Raw genomic sequence first — 14675 nt, forward strand, 5'->3', positions numbered from 1 at the left:
CTGACAGAAATCCTTTTCTGCTGTAATTTATAGATTTTTTATTTTTGAATCAAGCATTTGAAATGGTAAATAATAATGAACACACACTCTTCGTATGCAGGCTGGTTACACTATAACGTTTGTCTTTGTTTAAAAACAGGAAACACACATGAGAAAACAGACATGCTCCTTTGTCTTTTAGTTTCATAAGACGCGTCGAAACTTCAATAACGGAGTTCCTGAAATCCAGTTTAATACCTTTAATGCTTTTTATCAAATGTCAATGTGTTCCCTGAATATTAGGATTTTGTTCAGGCTGAAATCAGGTCAAGCAGCAAAGTTTTCAATTCCAAGAAGAAAAGTCCAGGTTCTTCCAGGTAAAATGGGCCCCTTTTTTAGCCATTAAAAAAACAAAAATGTATTTTATGACAAAGCAAATGAAACCTTGCTTTAAAAAATGGTTACAAAGATTTTTTATTATAGCCCCGATGACCCTAAACTGCTTTGGTGGAAAGAAAAACAAGGGGAGTGAACCAGATTCAGAAAAACAAACATAAGAAATGTTAATATGGTTTAACCATTAGGACAATGTGATAAAGGTGGTGAGTTAAGATAAGATTTCGTGCATGCTGAACTCCTTCTACCAAAGCAAGTGTGACGATTTATTGTCTCTAGTTCCCAGTCCACTGTTTGCTTACTGTGTTTATAATGAAGGTGAGTATAAAGCACCAGTGGAATTATTAACTGAACTAAGAGGCATTGTTCAATCTCACAAAATAATTTTAGACAAAAGAGATCATTAAAAATGAAAGTGCTGCATACAGTTTGTATCCACCTTTAATTTTGCACTGATTGTGCAGCTTTGTTACTAAAATCTAAAAGCAGAATCAGAAACATAACACCTCGAAACTTACTACCCAACCCTGTGGTGAAATCTGATTTCTTGCTAAACCTTGAAGTTAGTTAACAGCATTTCAGTCGTTGCTATTTATTTCTGCTTTTTTACTTCCTTCAAAGTCTGATTTGGACACGGCTGCAAGTGAAATCCTTCAGTTAATGTTGTGAAAAACAGAGGTTTCTTCACAAAAAGAACGAAAAATAAAACTTTTTTTTTTACCACCGGCAGACAGTCTGAACGAAAACATGAAGCATATTTCTTAATGTTTAAGGTTTTAGACACATCCAAAGATTTGCATGCACTGTCAGTCACTAATCTCAGTTCATTAACAGTAATGTGTTTTGATGTGCAGGAAATGTTCTTATTTTGAGTCAAGCTTTTCATTACCACATCAAAGCAAGCATTAAACTGTCTCATAACAAAAATATAGAGTCACCGGGCTCTTTGTGAGGTGCACTTGTTCAACTGCTCATCGATGCAACTCATTTAGGTATGCAAAAATGGTCAAGATCACCTGCTGACCGTTGAAATGGGTAAGAATGGTGATTTAAGTGAGTTGGAATGTGGCTGCTTCAAGTTGAAGCAACAGGAGATTCTCATCATGGACGTACGGCCGACAAATCTGTCACATCAGTATGGACCCAAATCTCTGAGGAATGTTTTAGCTGCTTTAGCTTTAGCTGTCAGACAGATGGCCTCACATTTGACCTTAGAGTACTTTGGTATACAGAGGAGCTCATGCTTGACTCAGTGACTGCAAGGTGTCCAGGTCACTCCACCGTCGTGCTTCACATTGCACCATGCACTATGGCCAAACATCTCCACTTTGGTCTCGACCGTCTAAAGGACATTGTTTCACAAGTCTTGTTATTGGTTCAGATGCAACTTTGCAAACCTAAGCTGTGCTGACATGTTCTTTGTAGAGAGAAGAGGCTTTCTCCCTGAAAGCCTTCCAAAGAAATCACACGTGTTCAGTCTAATTGTCCTGCCATGAACTTTAAAAGTTAACTGAGAGTCTGAGGTGTAGTCCTTGCTGATATCTTTCCTCCTTGGTATTTTATTAACACACACCTGACATGCTTATCATTGTTGATGATTAATTAAATGAGTGCATTTGATTAGCATCACTTAACCGAAACTTACCTTCTTAGTTACTATGGAAACAGTAAGGATGTCCTTAGTTTTTCCACCCTCTGCTTCTGCATTTTGACTTATGTCTGTTAAACAAATAAAATAATGGCACAGTATAATAAGGCATGTGTTGCTGTTCATCTGAAGTTGTGTGTACCTTACTTAGTATCTAGTAAGGATGTTTTTTTAAATTAATATTACGCCCTGAAATGTAAAACCTTAGACTCACAAGTCCTGTCTTTTTTAGATTAAAAAAAATGAAATAAAAAAATAAAACCCCAGCGTGGCAAAGATACCCACCCTGTGAAATGTCCTTCTTGAAGACAATGGTGGCAAAAATGGTGCAGAAGTGAAGTTGTTTTGCAGCTTGAAAATGTACCTGTTTAATTTTTGCACCTCAATTTTTAAAAAATATTTCAAAACAAAGGTCAAAATATTTTGTTGGATGGATGATCAGTCTGCTCGCAGTATACAAATCACTTCCAGGATAAACACAGTAAACATGCAAAGGATGACCTGAAACACAATGAATGGAAAAAAGATGGTTTTCTTCACACGCATAATGAATCCAGTCTCAAGAAGTGAATATTTGTAGCTGACCTAAAATAAAAACAAAATGATTTATTTCTTTGTTCGATCAGACATATAAAAACACATGCGATTAGTTCCAGCTAGGCCAGCTTCTAATGTAATCCTGCAGTCTGTCAACAGAAATATGAAGTCTAATAATAAATGAAAGGTGTTTTTCATCATAGACTGTCACGACTCGCATTTTCAGCTAATCTTTGAGCTTAACGAGAATAAGTTTCGTATTCCTGTGACTACGTGCACATAGTTATTGTTATCCAGGTTGATGGTCTTCTCACAGACTTGTTCCTTGTGTTATTATCCCTTTTGTCACAGGTTGCCTTGACAAATAACACAAAGTCACTGTATATACAAAAGCTACAGGAATCTCCACCCAAACACAGATACACAGGTACAAGGTAAAATTATGGTTCACTGCATTTCCTCATTGCTCAAGCATGTCTCACAAATATAACCTATTACTTATTTACTTGTTCCTCTGTGGCTAACGCCTTCAGTTAATAAAGCATTGATGCGAACTGCCCAGAAGTAAACAATGGTAAAAAACATAATTACTGATTTTTATGCTTAGTTTTCAATGACGATTTTCATTTCTTCTCAATAAAAAAAAAAAAATATCTGCCCCAAGTTTCGCAGGAAGTTTGTATTGTAATGCTGCGCGTCGCTAACTACATCAGTAAATGAAACAAAAAGAAAGATCCTGTAAATGCTTTAAAGCCTTTTATAAGAACTGCCTGAATGAGGCAACACTAACATTGCTCCCAACCCAGCACAGTCTGACTCTTATTTATAAAAAGAAATAAGAAGAAAAAAGAAAGTTAGTGTGCTTGTCTCTGATGGCCAAAGCTGAAAGTGATAAATGTGAACCAAAACGTGCAAGGTTCATATCTACATAGAGGCCATTTTTTGCATAGCATTCTCCTTTAATTTATTTAAATTATTTCCATTGTTTCGGATGCAGCAGGTCTGTGTTGAGCAGAATGAAATATAAAGTGCAGAAAAGCCAAATGCAACGTGCTCTGATAAGACTGCAAAGTCAGCTCAGGAGATTAATCTGAATAAAAAAAACATCATTATGTTTGATGACAGGAAGCAATTAAATAATACTGAAAAAGAAGATAAATCATTTTATTTATTTTTTTTCTCTGCTGTTGCCATGATGACAACCACCCTAAGTGGTACATATGGCAAAATATTTATATTGTTTCCCAAGAAGTATTGTCAGTCCTATCAGTTGACCAGAAGAAGTAACTGATTAGATAAAAACAAAGCATTTCCTTCAACACATATAGAAGGAAGAAGGAAGAGCTCTTTACTGACAGTATCTGTACCTGCTCTATCTGTGGGGGCGAGGCCTCTGGCCTCTCACAGAATATAAAAAGGATGAAAATGTGAGAGGCAGCATCACTACCACCAGCTTTCAAAGAGCATCTGAAGCCCTGAGAGAGCATCTGAAACCTTCACGGGTAACAACATTTTTTTCTTTCTCAGATATTTTTATGTGACACCAAATTAAAAAAAAATTTTAAAGTTTTTTGTTATTTTGTTTGTTTGTTGTTGTGTTTTTAATTGGATTCTGATTAAATGTTTGTTTCAGAAATGCATTTTTCTGTCCTGCTTATGCTGGGCATCTGCCTGGTGCCCGCTGAGCTTAAACCAGCAAGTAAGTCTTCACGCTGCTGTTTGTCACTAATACTCATCCTGACCTGATATTTTTTCCCCCCAGTCATCTCATAAGATTGTTATTCTTTGTCTGCAGATGAATATCTTGGCAGTCCTTTTCTTCAACGATCTTTTGAAGAAGCAAGGAAAATTGTGGATGATGCATACAAGTATTCCAGAGAAGAGTGAGTTAATCTCATAGGCTTTCTTTTAAAGTAACCCCACATACCTACACCGTGAAATGCTGTTTATTTGGCTTGTAAGCCAGTAGTAATGCCATAATTCATCAGTTGAAAAAAAAGAAGAAGAAGAAAAGACAAAATCTCCAAACAGACCTCCACTTTGCACCTTTTTCTCCAACTGTGTGACTTTTTTCCCTCCAGGAGTCTGAGACGAGTCCGCAGGGATGTGGTGAGTCCTCATGATGCTCTTCGTCTCCTGAAGCAGCCCCGAGGTGACACACGCTCAGCTGTGCGATCTGCAGACTACATGGCACAAACCATCCGTCTTGTGCAGGAGAAAGTGCATCATGTGCACAAGCGCTCACTCAATGCAACAGGTTAGACATGCAGCGCCCACACAAATGCAACACAAACAGTCTTTGCGGCAACTTGTACTGGCTGGAGTTGAGAATCTTTAGTGTTTCATGATGCAAGACTCAATTCTCTCTTAATGTAATTAACTATTAGACTTGTGAAGGTGACAAAGTTGCACGCACTTAACCGTTTCTGTCACATTTTCCAGATTTGCTCACTCCCGAAGATCTTCAAAAACTTGCTCAGATTACTGGATGTGCCGCTCGAGTCAAAGCTCCGCAGTGCGTCACCACACCGGACCTCATCAAGTACCGCACAATCACCAGCGTGTGCAACAACCTGTAAGAGAAACTTTCTACTTTAACCTCTGTAGCATTTCTTTTATGCATATGCAACAACGCACACCATTTTGCATTTCAAACATATAATATAAAACCATTCTCATTTTTTAAGAGAAAAATACTGCATTATTCATCATGTAGTCTATTTTAATTTTCATGGATAATAATGTATTGCTGGGGGTGGGGTTGGGAATTTAGATATAATTCCAAAAAGAAAATTAAAAGATCTTGTGAGGAATTAGTTGATTTTGAGACCAACTACAGTCTAAATTCAAAGGAAATCCTTACGCAATACACCTAAACATTTGAAACCTCCTATAGCAGAAGATGTGTACACTTCCCTTGGAGTTTCTCAAGTGGTGTTTCCAAACATGGTTGTTTCTTGTTTGCTTTTAGAAAGAACCCACGCCTCGGTGCTTCCAACACACCCTTCACCCGTTGGCTGCCTGCTGAGTATGACGATGGCGTCTCCGAACCCAAAGGATGGAACAGGACCCGGAAATTCAACAACTTCTTGCTCCCACTGGTAGGACGCAGACATATCAGACTTTAATTTTAAATTTGATGAATATATTTACTAGTTTTTATACCAGAATTGTGCATTCTTACTTTCTTTACTCTCAGGTCCGACAAGTGTCCAACAACATCCTAAGCACACAAGACGCAGGCATAAGCAACGATTCCGTGTACTCTCACATGGTGACCTTGTTTGGCCAGTGGAACGACCATGATCTCACCTTCACACCCTTCTCACCCAGCATCCGTTCCTTCAGCAATGGGGTGAACTGTGACGAAAGCTGTGAGCAGACCGAGCCATGCACCCCCATCCCGGTTAGTGTCTGAAGCACGAAACCAAACAGTGGCATGTTGTTTTCGCCATCCATGACCAGCAGTTTTTTCACCCATATTTTCTTGTCTATGAACAGCTTCCTCCCGGCGACCCTCGCTTATCCTTCTCTCAGTGCATCCCTGCGTTCAGATCCGCCCCGGCTTGCGGCACAGGATACAGTGCCTTAAATTTTGGTGGTGAGCCAAACAGGAGAGAGCAGGTCAACGCGCTGACAGCCTTCCTCGATCTCAGCCAGGTGTACGGCTCTGAAGATAAGCTCGCTCTAACTCTTCGCAATCTCACTGATGATGGCGGACTGTTGCGCGTAAACACAGAGTTCAGAGACAACGGGCGTGAGCTGCTGCCCTTCCACAGTCTCCAAGTGCAAATGTGCGCTACTCGCAAAAGAGTCACCAATGATACAAACGCCAGGGAGATTCCTTGTTTCATCGCAGGTTAGTAATTTCAGGGATTTTTTAAATTGTAATTCGCAAATAGTGAAAAAAGCAGCCTCAAGCACTCATTAAAGGAACTGCACTTAGCGGCACTTTGGTTTTATTTTTTAATGCCAGAAGTGGCTGCTCAGTTATTACTAATCCATTAAACTGCTCAAAATTTACAATCTAAGCAGGAGATGAACACTATTGATGTTTGTTTTCTTTCTGTTCGTAAGGTGATCCCCGTGTGGATGAAAACATCGGCCTGACGTCCCTTCACACGCTGTTTTTGCGTGAGCATAACCGCCTTGCTCGTGCACTGAAGAGGATAAACCCCCACTGGGACAGCGAGACACTCTACCAAGAGGCTCGCAAGATCATGGGTGCTTACACACAGGTAACTAAACTTCAGAATCAGCTTTTATATTCTCCAACATTTGCTCATATTTACTCAAATTAAAGCTCTCTGTCTCTCTCAGTTGTTTGTGTTCAGAGACTATCTGCCGCACATTGTTGGCACCGATGCAATGCGCAGACAGCTTGGCCGCTACCCCGGCTATAATCCCGCCGTTGACCCCAGCATCTCCAACGTCTTTGCAACCGCAGCTTACCGCTTCGCCCACTTAGCTATTCAGCCACTTATGTTCCGCCTGGATACAAACTTCCGGGAACACCCTCAGTTCCCTAGTGTGCCCTTGTTTAAGGCCTTCTTCACACCCTGGAGAATCGCTTTCGAGGGTGAGTTGCATGAAGAAAACTTGTGTTGAATTTTCTTTTTATCCTGTCTTAAACTGTCAGCCTAATCTTTTTCTCTTTTATTTCCAGGTGGAATTGACCCTCTGCTGCGTGGTTTGTTTGGCAGTCCCGCTAAACTGAACACCCAGGATCACATGATGGTGACCGCTCTGAGAGACAAGCTGTTCCAGTTTGTACAGCATATATCCTTGGACCTCGGTTCTCTCAACATGCAGCGGTCGCGTGACCACGGCATCCCTGGTACATCCCTCATTCACTTTTAGGTTTTTCCTTCTAGCATTTCATCATCTCAGAATTGTTCTCATCTGTGCTAACTTTATGTATTTTTCTTCTTCAGGCTACAACGCCTGGCGAAGGTTCTGTGGTCTGTCTCAGCCCAAGAATCAAGAAGAGCTGGGTAGGGTGCTGAACAACAACGACCTGGCCCGCAGGCTGCTGGAGCTCTATGGAACCCCCGACAACATTGATGTTTGGCTTGGAGGCGTTGCAGAGCCATTTGCCCAGGGTGGTCGTGTCGGGCCTCTGTTTGCTTGCCTCATCGCAACCCAATTCCAAAGGATTCGCCAGGGTGACAGGTCTGTATGGGTATGAGTGCTTGCAAAACGGGGTTGGATATGGTGTTTATAGTTTATAGTTATGGTGTTTATAATTTATACATCATGAACGTGCCTTTTTTTCCCTAGAAAACTAAGATAAGAAGTCTGAAAACAGAAAATCTGAAAGTTTACTAATGCATGTGTATTTATATTATTTTATTGGTATATAAAATATCATTTAAGATATAGATTCTGTTGACACTAATCTCTTCCTTCCTCCACTTGGTGAAAATTTCTCAGGCTGTGGTACGAGAATCCAGGTGTCTTCACCACACAGCAGAAAGCGGCTCTGTCTCGTGTGACACTGTCCAGTATTATCTGCGAAAACACCGGGATTCAATCTGTCACCCGTGATGTCTTCAGTGTCACGTCTGCAAGCAACCGGCTCACGACATGCTCAGCGGTGCCTCGTCTGAATCTGGCCGCTTGGCGGGAGAGACGCTGCAGCTCAGGTGAGACAGCACTAGAACAAACACTCAGCACCAAAATCACACTGATTTTTCACCCACAGCAGTTTAATGTAACAATTTTACATCTTCTGTCAAATTAAAAATAACAAATGTGGTATTTGATCTTTCAGGCAACTGTTTTCCACCCAACGCAGCCAAAGCAGACGTGAGTATTAATCACTAACTGCTAGTCACAATATAAAAGCACAACACCTATTTACATATCTTGTGGCTCAGATGGGAACGTCATTTAATCCCTGCTTCCACTAAACTGCATGTCAAAGTGTGCTTAGGCAAGATAGTGAAGTATACTTTTGACTTAATCTTCACACACTCACACCCCGATCCGTCCATGCAGTTTCCATACTGTGTCAGTGAGGTTAAAGATCCTTAGGTAAAGTAAAAAGCCCTTGTATGATTGAATGAATGAGGCTTGAGAAAGAATTTTGAGTGTTCAATTTGACTACAAAGTGTAATGAAAGTATCCATTAGTTTCACATCTTGCTAAAGCTGCTACACAAAAACTTAAAAACCAATAATTGTTTACTAATATGTGCATTTTTGAATTAAAATTCTGAAATTTCTTGAAATACAGGTTCTGAACAGGGTGCAAAGCCAGGACCTCAAGGGCAAGAAGGTTGTTGAAGACCTGCAGGACAATGAGGTCATCGAAGACCTCCAGTACGATGGGACTGCTGAAGACCTGGAGGCCAATGAGGTCACAGACGACCTGCGGCTCAATGGGGTCACAGACGACATGCAGGGCAATGAGGTATTCTACTCCTTTATCTTACTGTGCTGCTCTCAGATCATCCTTTTCCATCCAGTTAACAATACTGAATGTTTTCTAAATAGCTCAAAAATATTGAAATAATATCAAATCTAATAGTGTACAGACCCAAAACAAAACAGCTGTTTACTGTAGCAGACATGAAGTTAGAAACTTGTTCCTATTTCTAAACTGTTTAGTTTTGACCTTGAGAGTGAAAACTTCTCTCAAATAATCTGAGAGGTGGAATTGTGAAAAATTAAAAGTCTGCAATATTTAATGTGTGTTTACAATATTCTCAAGTGATTTACATTTTTGCTTCTCTTTAGTTACAGTAGGACTACAATGGCCCCAAAGACCCACCTTGACTTCCAGCATTCATGCCTGAATGAGTACATCCATATCCAGAGAGAATCACTTGTTCCCATTAGCTCATGTACAACAAACAAACCCACTGGAGTGCACAGACAGCCCTTTCTACATGCATTATCCCTGGAGTCTATGGGTTTAGCTTCATCGGTGCAGAAAGTGTAGGCCTGTGACACAGAAACAAGCTGCTGCTGTACATTTTGAAGGTCTACCAGGGAGTTCAGCATTGGTCATTGGGAGACATGGCACTTAACTAAAAAAATCTGCTCTTCCCTGTATGACACACTGAACTGTGTCAAAGACAGACTGTCTGTCTGTCTTTGGATCTGTTATCATTACTCTGCACTTTGCTTTACGTTAATCCGGTCATAAAAATTGAGCATTATTGGGGAGGACATACTGTTTTTTTTCTGTATGGCTAGGTTAGGGCACATTGTACAACTACATTTTATATTATCCTGAGAGATTAACATATTATTTGAATTTTAGCAATCAGCTTTAAGAGTGTGAAATGTGATTTCAGCAGATATGTTCAACTCTGTTACAGTATGCAGTTTATCATACCAAAATTATTATTTTATCAGATTTGATGATGAGATTTACTAGTGCTATTACGAAGATTTTATGCACAGATGACATGTAAGCATACCTTGAAAATGTTGTATATTTTGCTTTGTCTGCTTTTCATGGAACTTGTCCATCTTATGTTGCATTTTGCATTCAATAAAAAATAACTGAGCTGCAATAAACAGTGTGCTCCTTGTTTCTCCAACTGTGAGCTCCAGCAACAGCCTAATTATTTATTGTGTGAACTATAAAGTCTCAAGACAGTTTACTTGATTATCATTCCTCCGGGTTTCACCCGATTTTTTTTTCCTCAGTGTTTTAAATCAACTCAGCATGTTTACTGCTCACAAGTAAAGATTTCAGTTACACAAAATCTTAACACAAACTATTAAATCTGAGCCAAATAAATAAAGTCAAGCCAGGATACCTGTGACATTTAACTACAGATTCAGTAGAAGTATAGATACTAGTGTCACAAATATACTCCACAACTTCTTTACTTAAGTAAAGGTGAAACAGTACAGGCTCCGAAAAGTACTGCAAGTAAGAAAGTAAAAAGTAGCTCTTTGAAGGATGTTTCTACCAGCTATTTTTACGTAAAACTAGCTGAACCTTGAGCTATATTAATGATATAATGAAATAATATTAGTAGATGGAAATACAAAATTTACTTTAATCAAAATTTGAAATATAATCAATATTCTCAGCTTTAATCAGTTAGGTAGAACATGAGCAGAGAAAACAAAGGAAAATAGCATCTGTTTTCTGTTGTCTACACTGTACAGGGGCCTTTGAACAGAAAATGTGGACAGTCAGGGGCTAAATGGGATTCAGCAGGTTGGGGAACTCAGTGTGGGGAAACGAACCATAACTCACAATAATTTCTATTGAGAGCTTCAGTAGATTTTCTTAGTGCACAGGCTGTGATCAGCTGAACTGCTGCTCTTTGTGGATGTACACAACTTAATTGAGCAACTTAGTTTGTCTTGCAGCACATTTCACAATATAGCACAATGTCACATGTACATATATATAAAACATCTGATTTAAAAACATGTGGACTTAGATGTAAACTTTAAGTTTCCAGTTTATCAAATAGCACTGAGCAGTCCTTACCTTTAAATCTAACCTCTCTTCTTCTTCTCCTGTTCTCTTTCTTTTCTTTCTCCATCTGGGAGTGAGGTTACCTCTCTTTCTTTTCTCCCTGTGAAATACAGCTGGACCTTTAGCTCAGTGTTTCCCAACCTTTTCAAGGCTACGGCATATATTTCACATTAGAAAAATCACACCACCAAACAGAAATGTCACAAAAAGCATATTGATATTTTTTTCCCCGCACCAGGCATAGCGGAGTTGGCTCGGTTTGTCCCCAGTATACCTTTATTGTTTTCTTCTGATCACTACTGATCACTACTCATGCTCAGGACCCCGGTCAGATTGACTACTTTTTCTTTTCAAATATTTATCTATTGCTATTACACGCTGCTTCGTCTCACAGCATGATGAAACTTCTTTTTCGTCTTCTTGTTTGACTGGCAGTTGACAACCCATTTAATTAGAGCAGGTAGTTGTACTGCCCTCTAGTGGAAGAGAATGCAATTGTTCTGCCCGTTACTCACGCCAGTCGCTTAGAGTACTAATCAGGTGAAACCAGATAATCTTCCACGGCATAGCTGATCATTTCTCACAGCACACCTCTGTGCCGTGGCACAGTGGTTGGGAAACACTGCTTTAGCTAGCAACACACTGTGCTATAAGTGTGCTAAAAAACAGCCCACTTTAACCCCTGACTATGGGACACAGTTTTGCCTTTTTTATTCTTTTTATGCAACATCCCGTGGTGAGGAATAAACGAACAGGACTGCCTTTCCTGTGTTACTGTTTAGGCTCAAATCGTTATGATGCTTGAAGGCCAGCAATGGTGGGAATAACAACTCCCCTCTCCTCAAATGTGTTAAAGTAATGAGCCTGTTTTGAAAATGTAAGGAGCAGAAAGTACAGATTTGTTTAAAAATGCAGAGAGCAAAAGTAAAAAGTTGTCAGAAAAATAAATACCCAGGTTTTCTACTTAAGTACAGTAACAAAATATTTGTACTTCATTACATCTGACCTCTGCAGATTGTAATTAAAAAAAAGTGTATTCAAGTTTAACTTCAGCAATTCAATTGATCTGTGATTGTGCTTTTACTGTTTGTGACCTGTAGATGGAGCCATCCTTCTTTCTAAACAAAATTATCTTAAGTGAAGTGACAGTCAGACCTTCTAAGCACACATCTATATGTATCTATGCCTGCCGATTTATAGAAATGGCCAAATTGATAAGATACCTCTCATTTATTTTTGTTTTTGTTTCATAGGAGCCAGATTGTATTGGAAATTTTTAAAGTGGTCTTGAGCAGTAGTTGTTCAGACTTTTTGAAGTTCTTTCAAAGTTTTTTTTTTATTGTTTTGCTTCTTTTTTACTGCTTTTTTACTCATTTTCAGTCCAGTCCACATACTTGGTCTTTTTCAGAGGAATATGCTTTTTGTTTGTTAAGTCAATTAATACTGACCTATAAATTGTTTAAACATAAAAAGGCCACTAACTCAAGGAATAAATCAATATTTTGTCTACACATAGCAAAGAACTCATTTTAATTTGTATCTTTAGACACTTTTTCTTTAGACACAGATCATTTGTTCCCATTTCTATAGCTGAATCTAATAACACAGTTTTGATTCCCAAAGAGCAATTAGCTGAAAACTTGACATATCTCGATATGGTGTACAGTGTGTCCTTACAAATTTGAGGAAAGTAGACAAGTGGAGGACAAAAAAAGAAGTAGCAGTCCTAAAAACACTGTGTACAACAGGTGAACAGTATCTAAAACTAATGTCCATAAGAAATAGGAAAAAGTCCACAGAAAAATCTGATACAGCACCTGAGAAATGTATCTGGCTCGTCAATTGATCCATCTACTGTTCACTTAGGCTTCATCACAAAAGGTCTCAGTGGAAAGATGTCTGTCAAGAAGTCATGCTTAAGGAGGGGAAGAAAGGGGGGGAAAAGGCTGAGGTATCCCACATTACACAAGAACTGGACTGAAAGTCAGTGGAAACAGTCTTATAGAGGGATGAATCCAAACTTTCAATTTCTTTCCAATATTGTTGTATGTATCGAGGCAGTCGGGAGAGAGGTACAACAGTGAGTGTGAGTAGAGGCTCTGTCATGGTTTGGAGCTCCATTTCAGCAAGGGGTGTTTGGGCATCTGATTGTTAACAGCTTCATTTTCAGCATGAAAACAATCCCAAACACACTATCGATGCAATAAAAGCATGCCTGGATAGAAACACACACAGTGGAACTATGCTATGAGTCATGGACTGGCCTCCCCAGAGTCCAGACCTCAACAATATTGTAGCAGTGTGGGATCATTTGACAGAGAACAGAACAAAAGGCAGCCAACATCCAAACAAGAGCTTTGATTTTCCTTTAAGAAGCCTGGAGAAAGAGAAAGCTGCCAGACTGTGCTGAAGAATATAGGTGGTCACACCAAATATTGACCTTCAAAGTCACTACAATTGTACAGATTCTGTTTTGGTTTTTAATGTAATTCTCAAAAAACACTATTTTAGGTGGTTTGCACTAGTTTGTGCAAACCAAACCCCTTTATGAAAGTCAAAGCAAATCCGTGGCACAGCAGAAATGATCTCCTGCTGGTTGTTTATGTTGCCAGGTGAAAAGCTTAAACTTAAGTATGAATGAGAAAAATAACGTGTTTGTTAATTTGCTGATTTATTGATTTGGTTTTGTCATTCTAAAGGTATCACAGAAGTCTAACATGCCATCATGAGCTGGATATGATGGAAATGACAGACAGGCTAACAATTACTTAGTAAGACTTACACCTGTGTTTAGCTTACTGCATGTTTTCCAGCCCACCTGGGCAGCATGTGTTCTCACTGCGGGAGGAAAATGGAGTATATAGAGGAAAGGGGGGTGAACGTGGGAAGAAACATGCAAACCTGTACAGGGACGAGGGACCGAGATTTACACTCAGAACTTTCTGACTTGTGGCACCACGTTCAAAGTTCAACAGTGCATTTATTCCCGATTTTCTGATGCTTTATTGCTCAGGAAACCCTCAAACTTCAGCAAAATTAAGCAAAGACATCCATTAAATGAACTTAGCCTTCTCTTTCTTGATAAATGACATGTAAACAGCACGAAGGTGGATGAATAGTGGTTTACTAGACTATGATTACAAAGTGGAAGCTTTCTTTGCAGGCAGTTATCTCACCCCCACTGTGGCTGCCCCCAGCTTTACTTTACTGCTTTTCATCGGATGCCTTGGCATCCTCCTCACAACCCAACTTTACTGTTCTGGTTCACTTTCACTGCTCTCATAGTTTTCAGTCAGTTTTCAGTTAAAAGGCTCTAAAAACCAACCATATCCCATCTGCTCAGTACCAAACAGCGTGGTTAGCAATTACCTTGCGGAAATAGTGAACTATTAGCAGCTAATGAGAGAGCTGTTTTCTTTGGGTGTTAGTTGACAAAAATAAGGCAAAGCAAAATTTACAAAAAAACAAAAAAAAACAAAAAGCTAAATCACATTATTTCAAGAGCAAAGTCTCCACCTTTGCCCGAGTCCCAGTTAAAGTCAGATCAGGGATGTTGATAACAGTGCAGTTTCAGTGTATTCACCAAACAGTAACTTGCAGGATTATTAGAAACAGCTGTTTCTTGTTGTGTGATTGAACAAACAGATCCCTTCAGAAATCAAAT

The 14675-nt window shown here is 39.3% G+C and overlaps 1 protein-coding gene across 1 annotated transcript; it reads left to right on the forward strand.

The window, feature by feature from the left end:
* Positions 1-3904: 3904 nt before the first annotated feature.
* mpx (myeloid-specific peroxidase) lies at positions 3905-10089 on the forward strand. The gene is made up of 16 exons (XM_005451296.4): positions 3905-4062; positions 4194-4259; positions 4356-4443; positions 4642-4817; positions 5003-5135; positions 5532-5661; positions 5760-5966; positions 6062-6419; positions 6638-6798; positions 6881-7139; positions 7227-7397; positions 7495-7732; positions 7994-8205; positions 8334-8368; positions 8798-8974; positions 9301-10089. Exons 2-16 carry the CDS (start codon positions 4196-4198, stop codon positions 9307-9309), a joined length of 2418 nt encoding a protein of 805 aa, XP_005451353.1. The 5' UTR covers positions 3905-4062; positions 4194-4195; the 3' UTR covers positions 9310-10089.
* Positions 10090-14675: the final 4586 nt, after the last annotated feature.

The sequence above is a fragment of the Oreochromis niloticus genome, linkage group LG7 (genome assembly GCF_001858045.2).
Source record: "Oreochromis niloticus isolate F11D_XX linkage group LG7, O_niloticus_UMD_NMBU, whole genome shotgun sequence".
Taxonomy (NCBI): domain Eukaryota; kingdom Metazoa; phylum Chordata; class Actinopteri; order Cichliformes; family Cichlidae; genus Oreochromis; species Oreochromis niloticus.